This window comes from Chamaea fasciata, unplaced genomic scaffold (genome assembly GCF_029207755.1).
Source record: "Chamaea fasciata isolate MVZ Bird 193981 ecotype frontalis unplaced genomic scaffold, bChaFas1.0.hap1 SCAF_5, whole genome shotgun sequence".
NCBI classification, from domain to species: domain Eukaryota; kingdom Metazoa; phylum Chordata; class Aves; order Passeriformes; family Sylviidae; genus Chamaea; species Chamaea fasciata.
The window spans coordinates 42,854,335-42,862,517 of NW_027094090.1; the positions used below are offsets into that span (position 1 = coordinate 42,854,335).

The 8,183-nt window shown below is 50.6% G+C and overlaps 1 protein-coding gene across 1 annotated transcript; it reads right to left on the reverse strand.

The window, feature by feature from the left end:
* Positions 1-496: 496 nt before the first annotated feature.
* On the reverse strand, positions 497-5,391 carry DUSP6 (dual specificity phosphatase 6). Its single transcript, XM_066183355.1, has 3 exons — positions 4,477-5,391; positions 3,437-3,874; positions 497-2,004 (listed from the first exon to the last, which is right to left on the reverse strand). The coding sequence occupies exons 1-3, from the start codon at positions 4,877-4,879 to the stop codon at positions 1,697-1,699; spliced, it is 1,149 nt and encodes a 382-aa protein (XP_066039452.1). The 5' UTR covers positions 4,880-5,391; the 3' UTR covers positions 497-1,696.
* Between the last annotated feature and the right edge of the window lie 2,792 nt (positions 5,392-8,183).

An 8,183-nucleotide genomic window follows, 5' to 3' on the forward strand; every position in this document is an offset into this window, starting at 1 on the left:
CTTAAAGTTGCAAGGTGGCTGAATGGCAGAAGAAAAATCATTTACAGGCTGCAGACTGTTGATGAATCTCTGTGAAATGAGTTCCTGCCAGACAGCTAAGCAGAGCATGAACCCATCTCCTGACATCTGTAATAGAGTGACCAAAATTCATAAACAAAGGCAGAAAACAGAAGCTCCTTACTATTAATAATAAAAAATAATGAGAAAAAAAACCTATGGCTCAGAGTCAGGCGCATCCCTAGTATAGCTGGAATGTTTTATAATTAACCTAAAGGCCTTCAAAAGCATTCCCTTCACCACAGCAAGAAGACAATCTAGCACATTCACTGTTTATTCGTTTAGGCACCAGTGGACCAAAGGGGAAATCAAGGTTTTATTGTCTTAGGGGATGTACAAAAGCTATTGAGAGCAATTATTGCCCTTAAACATAACCGTATGGGCACGTGCAATTAACCACAGAGGGGAAAGGGGGAATAAACCAGCCATCTTCTCCATAGCCAAAAATAGTTATTTATTTATTAATAATTTAAGGTTTTACATTCTTATAATAAATTCCATCTTAAAACTTTTACACTGTGGATTAAACTCTCCCTTATTGGCAACCATGTGCAGGTTCACTGTGCGTACACACAGGTACAAATGCTTGCACATACTTCCAGTTTTTTACAAAAAAAAAAAAAAAAGACGCAAAATATTGCATTTGAGGTGAAGCTCCCTGAAGAATTTGTACAGAGGTAATGCACTGCACATCTGAAAGTTTTAAAAAGTGATCAAAAATCCTTCGCATTCGAAGACAAACTTCCTCCCAGATGATCTATTTACAAAAGGTAAGGCAAAAAATTAATTTAATTTAAAAATATATATATATGTGTGTATATATATATATCATACGGAACCTACATCAAAAGCATGAGGAAAAAATCACCACAAGGAAAAGAAAGATATATGAAAGAAGAGATTCTACTTGCTCACAAAATATTATCTGCAAACATCTCACCATTGCCATTTCTCCCTCATGGAAAGCTTGCTTCAATAAAATTCAGCATGCTGCAAATATATTCTTTGCAATTAAAACAAACAAACAAACAAACAAAGCAGAATTTATGAAAATAACAAAAACACAGGTGTCCCTTGGATTGATTTCTTGAGTACATGTGAATTCAGAAAAAAAATGCAAATAAATTTAAGGTCAAATATTTACATTGATCAAGTAGAATACTACCAAGCTCCTAGCAAACAAGTACTCCAAATACACTAAGCTGAAATCTTTCTTTGGCTCCTCTAAATTAAAACAAACAAACAAACAAAAATAACAGTCTTCACTGAAGACAAAGATGCGTATCACAGATCTGAGAGCAGAAGGACAGTTCCAGCCTCTAGAGAACACTTGCCCAGCCTGTCCAGCCTCACCCTACCACACGGGAAGTCCTCAGACCCCAGCTACTGCCCAAGCAGGGATGAACGTACTGCCCACCTGCTGCCTGGTCACCACGGTCCTGCCCAGAAAGCTCGCCACGTCCCCTCCCTTTGCAATAGCTGATTCCATACTGTGTAACCTTTCGTTGCCTGTGCTGGCTGCTGCTTTTTAATAGCAGAGGCCAGAAAAAGAGAAAGCTGCATTTCTTTATCACTACCAAAGGGAAACCATTGAGGAGTGATCCCATGAAATGGACAGGAGAAGGGAGGTGGTGGGAGCTCACGTGGACTGCAAGGAATCCACCTGGAAGACGTTCTGGTTGGAAGGGGTGGTGAAGTACAGCTGCTGGTTCGGCACTCGATTGTCACAGGGGCTGCTCAGTCCCAGAGTCCGCTCAAAATCTAGCAGCTGACCCATGAAGTTGAAGTTGGGTGAAATGTTCGACTTCTTCATCTTGACAATATCATAGGCATCATTCATGGACAAGTTCAGCTTCTGCATGAGGTAGGCCACCGTCACTGTGACCGAGCGGCTGATCCCTGCTAAGCAGTGCACCAGGACGCCGCAGTTCTTCCCCCGTGCTTCATCTGTACAAAGAGACAGAGACGGACACATAAGACAGAGGGTTGGTAACTGATCTCTCAACAGGAACGAGATTCGTATCAAGTAGGAAGAAAGTACAATTCTGATCCCAGTGGCCAGCAGTGTAACTCAAGAGTTAACTTTAGCGGCTTAAAACCAGGACAAGAGAAGAATCCACTCCCCCTACTACCCAAGTCCGAGAGCTGAGAAAACTAAGGATGAGACAAAGGGCGCAGGACACGCCGCATGACACTGTTTTAAAAGTCAGTTTTAAAAGACGGGCTTTTGCCTGGAGATTTGCCTTTAAATTCTTACAGTCCCCTTGCCCCAGCATGGAAATCCTGCAATATGTCACTGAAAGGCTTTATACAGACCAGCAGACTGCAAAGGTCTATTAAATTATTCTCCAACTGTTGTGCAGCTAACAATGGAGGTATTCAGGCATTTTAAAAGAATGAGGGAAGTCACAGGGGACAGCCCATTAGGAGGAACAGGATGTCAACATTGGTTGAAAATGGGTTCCTTTGTAATAGGAAATGCATTACAATGCCTGGAGATTAGTTTCTTTGTGGCTTCTAGCCCACATTTCTTCCTGCTAGGCTCAGATTACCTACATTCTCCACTATTACCGGTATCATTCAACCGGATTACAGCACAGCTTCCCAACAGATAATGCAATGCCCACCCCACCGCACCCTGATGGGGAAATTTGAGTCCTCCCCAAAACGAAGGAAAGTGCAGATTTTAACCAGAACTCCTTGGGCCCAAGGGTACAACTTTCCAGAGTCGACGGGTGAGGTCTGAGGACTGGTTGACCGAGGCACCGAGCCCGCGAGGTATATCATTATTACCACGAGATTTCATTTAAACTCTGGCTATATATTTGCCAGGGACACCGCTTATTCATAACTTGCATTTAAAAGCTAAAGTTAGATTCCCGGATCGCGTCTTTTTATTATACTGCTCTTCAGTGACCACAGGGGAAAAAAAAAAAAAAAAAAAAAAAAAAAAAAAAAAAAAAAAAAAGAGCAAGCAAGCAAATAAGATATGGACCCCAGGCTCATTTGCTCCCCCACCCCCACCCGCCAGGAAATGATTTAAGACGATTCCCCAACATGCGCAGGGCTCAGTCCCCAACTCCAATACAAATGACTCAAGGAGGAAAAGGAGGAATTCCACAGCCAGACAAACCAGGTATGTCTGTGCAACTCTGCCAAAGGTCGCTTACAATTCATCGGGACTCCTCAATAACCGTCCCCCCCAAACAGTCCCCGACAGCCCCTCAACTTAAGCCGGCTTTAAAATCAGAAAAGGGGGCATGCCCCAGAGACGGCCGTAAATGCTGCCACTGCTTTTTGCCCGAAATTCACCAATTCTGCAAAAGATACCGAATTCTGCCTCTTGACACGTAGCAGTTAGCAAGTAACCGCGTCTTACCTATAAAGGAGATGGCCTCAGGAAAGAACTGAGACAAATTTTGGCTCCAGTGGTCAGAGATCGGGATCTGTTTGTACTTGAATTCACCGGCGTTTTCAAAGAGATTAGGCAGGTTAGGAGTAACATTCAAGATGTATTTTATGCCGAACTCTTCTAAAACGTCCAAATTCGTGGAGTCCTTGGCACAGCCTAAGTAGAGGTAGGGTAAAATCTCCACCGGAAAGGAAGGCTGGTTGTTGGAGAGAGGGCTGCCATCGGAGTCGGTGGCACTATTGGGGTCTCTGTCAATGTCAGATTCAATGTCGGATGATGAATCGGAGCTGATTCGGAGGCCTCCCAAGCCCAGGACTGGCAAAGGAGGAGAGCTGCTGCTACACGAACTATCTAGGTTAGTTTCACAGTGCAAGGCGAACTCGGCCTGGAACTTGCTAAAACCACCTAGAGAGAAAAGGAAAGAGGAGAAAATGCAACCTGATTCAAGATGGCACGTCGGCTTACTTCCCTGGTACAGCCCTGTCTGCACAGGAGCGACTGTTTTGCACCCTCTAGAGCTCCGGGAAAAAGAAAAAAAAAAAATGTCACACTCTCAACGCAGACAGACTAACTTAAAGGAAAGGTTAAGAAAATCGTCCGCTGCGGTGGAGGGCTCAGCACATTCAAGATTAAAGCTCTGTACCGCTTTGCCCTGCGGGGACCGCTGGAGAGGTGTCTTGGCAGCAATTCCTTCTGCCAGGCTCATGCCGGAATCCCCGTTAGCCCTGTCTTCCCCACGCCGCCACAGTGACTTCAGACATCAAGGTTTCTTGAAAGAATGCGAGGATAACGGAGGGGGGCGAGAGGTGTGGAGTAGGGGGAAAAGCCCCCTACCCAGGTCTGCGTTCTCCTGGCGCATCAATCCACTGCCCGGGGAACGCTGCAGACCGCATCCTCCCCCTCCCTCGCACCCGGGCAGAGATCCACGAGGCTCGGCTCTCCGTTTCCCACAGCCCCGGGCCCCAGGAGGGAGAGATCTCTCCCCAACCTTGGGCGGCCCTCCTCACCTTCCAGATAAAACGCCTTGCAGCCTTCATCTTTGAGGCGCTTGAGGAGCAGCCCCAGCACGGACTCGCCGCCCGTGTTCTCGTTCCAGTCGCGGCTGTGCTCGTCGTACAGCACTACAGTGTCGGTGCCACACCGGCGGGCGAAGCGCTCCCGGTCCTCCTCGCTGCTGGCGACGAGCGAGCGCAGGGGCAGGTTGCCCTTCTGCAGCCGCCGCAGCATGATGCCGGGGATGGCTACATTGATGGCCGACTCGATGTGGGACGACTCGTACAACTCCTGCGGCCGACAGTCCATCAGCAGTAGCCGGTCGTTGCCCATCTCCAGCTGCTCGTTCAGCCACGCCACGGATTTACTAATCGCCATTTCCGACGCGAAAGGGACGGGTCTGAACGTATCTAGCATGAGGAAGGACGGGGGAAGCGGAGCGTGCTCTGGAAGCGCCCCTCTCTCTCACAGAGGCATGCGGCTGGCTCGGCGGGCGGGCTGCACCCCTCTAACTCCGCACAACTTATCTCCCTCCGCCCCAGGAAAATGAATCACGCAGCCCCCCCCGCGCCGCTTCCCCCGCGCTGGGCAGCGGTGGAGTCACGGGGAGGGAGAAGCAGCCCCGACCCCGGCGTGTGAGTGTGAGTGCGCGTGTGTGTGCCTGCGTGCGCGCAGCCAGCCTGCCCTGTCTCCTCTTTTTTCTGTCAATGAATCCCTGAATGAACCTTCCTAATCGCCGCTGCAGCCCAAGCCCTTGGGCTTTTCCTCCGCCACGAGTGAATGAAATCCAATTAACGTGCCGCCGAGCGGGGCTCCCCGGCTCAGCATGGAAGCGCTGCGGCGGTGGCGGTGCCCCTTCCCTTGCGTTCCCCTCCTTTGCTGCGCTGCCCCGCCGCGCCCCTCGGCCGCGGCCCCGCGCAGCCCGGCGCCCGGCGGCTCCTCAATGGGCACAACCGCGCTCCGCTCAATGGATACATTCTCCGCCGCAGCCAATGGGGGCGCGCGGAAGGGGCTGTTGCCGCGGCGACGGGCCGGCTGGAACAGGTTGTGTTGATGAATCGTTAATGAGTTTGTCATTCACAAAAAACGGAAAGGAATTTCCGCTCCGGATAAGCCGAGTGCAAACAAGCGGCAGCCGCGGCGCGGCAGGCGGGGGCGGCGGGGGCAGGTGAGGGGGCGCGGCCCGGCGCTCCCCCCTTCCCTCCGCCAGCAGCAGCCGCGGGGCGGCCGGCGGAACGAATGGCACCTTTTTTTCTTTTCTCTCCCTCCCTCCATATTTTCGCTCCCTAAGCCGTACCCCGCAGGGACCGGCCGTGTTCCCCCCAGTTCCCCCGAGCTGATCGTGGCCCGGCTTTTCATTAGGGTGTTCCGGGAATCTCATTTTTAGGAAGACAGGTAGCCTCTGTCCTCGGCTGATCCCCACGGGGGTGAAGAGTAAACCCCGAGCTAATCCCTTCCTACGCGGCCCGGCTTTATTCGCTGCACGCAGCGCAGCCAGGGAGCCGGCCCCGCCGCAGGAGCAGCCCGCAGGCGCTCCAGCTGCGGTCCGGGCGGGCCACCCCACAAACGTGAGCAGGGAAAGTGGCCCGGCCGGCTCCTCCAGGTAGCCGGTGATTGAACCGCGCTCGCCCGGCCAGCAACGAGCCCGCAGCCACCCCCGGGCCGCGGGGAGCGCGGGGGCCGCCGCCAGCCCGGCGGGGTCCGGTGCGGCCCCTCGCACCTGGCAGCGCCGGCGCTGGCGGCCCCGGCCGCCGCAGCGGCTCTTCCTGCGGGTGCGGCGCCACTGCCGCCGTCCTGCGCTTCCCCCCGGTCCGGCCGGGCGGAAGGGCGCCGCAGTCCCCGGTGCACCGGGAGGCGGAGGGGAGGGCTAGGCTGCGCTGCCCGTCGGAGCGGCGCTGAGGTAGCAGGGGCCGGGGGCGACCCGGGGCCGGTGGGCTGAGGACGCCGGGGGCCGGAGGCTGAGCTGGAAGCGGGTTAGCAAATGGGTGAGGGAAAAGCGAGGAGGGACAATAAATCAGGAGAAGCCTGGCCTAAATGCTAATCCGGCCACCGACATCTGCTTGGAAGTAAAATTGCTCGGGAGAGGCTAATCTCTCTTCCACTGCTCCTGCGCTTCAGGGCTCACTGTTTTTAACCCCAGCTGAGGGAGGTTCTTTAGCGAGTGGCTGGAGAGTGTGACCCCGGGAACAGATAGTGGCATGGGCAGTCCTGTGTGTTCCACGCAGAAAACATCCGTGATGTTAATTAAAGTTGGCACGTCAGTCGCTGCAGTTTCAAGCAAGGCTGACACCCAGATGGCATTAACGACATCCTCCCCATCAAGGATTTGAGAGGATCCCTTCTTGCTACCTTTTTCAGAGCCTTGAAAGTGGGACCGAAGTGTTACACAAACCTTGCCCCGCCCCTTAGCCGAGAGATTTCCTTGAACTGATGTTCAACTCACTGGGCACACCACACACCCTGTTCCATGCCTCAGCGCGGGCAACTTGTCCAGCTCACCTTGCCCACTATGGACCTCTCTTTAAAGACTTTCCAGGCTGTTCTTACGAGTTGCTTCACTTGCTATTCTGCTCTCTCTGTTCAGAGTATGTGCTGTTTAAATGTCCAGAGCAGTGGCAGATCAAACTTGAAAGCAGGAGCCTTTGGTTTTATTTATTTAAGCATTTCTTGGGTGAGATACCTGCCTAGTAGTATAACAATACTATTACAATAAATAATGATAGTGTTTAAAGTTACTTTTATCATTAGTTCTCTCAGTTTTGATGGAAATACCATGAACATTAAAGGGTAAGTGTATGAAGGCGGTGAGATGTTAGATGAAGCATACTTCAGAGAGTTGTATTTCCAAAGTGGAGCTGGATACAGACTTGTAACGGTGGTAGCTATAGCCTGCTCATTGCATGTCAACAGTCTGAGGGTGGCATTTGGTGAGCTCAGACCCAGGAAGGAGAGTTTGGTCTGCATCAGAGTTAAACCAGTCAAATACAAATAGCACCCTTTGAATTTGTAGTAGTACCTTCCTCAGGACCAGCTGAAGAACTCTACAGGAGAATAAGAACTATGTGCCACCTTGTTGTCTTTCTGTTTGCATGCATATATGCACTCCATTTTCCTCTTTGTGTCTGAACCGCTCTGTCCTGTCAGTCACTGAGGGATGCTGGAGAAGATTCAGTTAACCATGCCACCATCTGATACTTTGTCAGAGACCAGATGGACAACCCAAACTTCCCCAGAAGATCATTTATCCTTCAACTTCCAGAAGTTTTTTTAGTACCTGAGCAGTGAGAAGAGCCTATTCCTGTCAACCATGATCCCTTCCTTCACCCAGCCTCTGACAGTTAGATTTTCAACTCTGAAATGTTTATTTTTGGATGGGGAGGGACACATATTTATTTATTTGTTTGTTTATATTTTGGGTTTTGATTTTTAATTCCTTGTCTGCAAATAAGACTTCTTCAGTCCAGCTCAAAGCTTACTAATAACAAATAGTCTGTTTTGCTGGCTTTGCGGCCACTTTGCTCATTTGTAGCATGTGCAGAGGGCCCAACAGATCTCCATGAGTGCTTATGACCTGAGCTTGTCTTGGCCAGACATGTAGACATAGAGTACAAGAGCATGGATGACAACAATTAAAAATTAGTGCTGCTTTGCCCAATTCCTTCATATCTCTCCTTGTAATAGAAGCCCTGGCCCTGAATTAGAGAAACAGGTTATCTACATA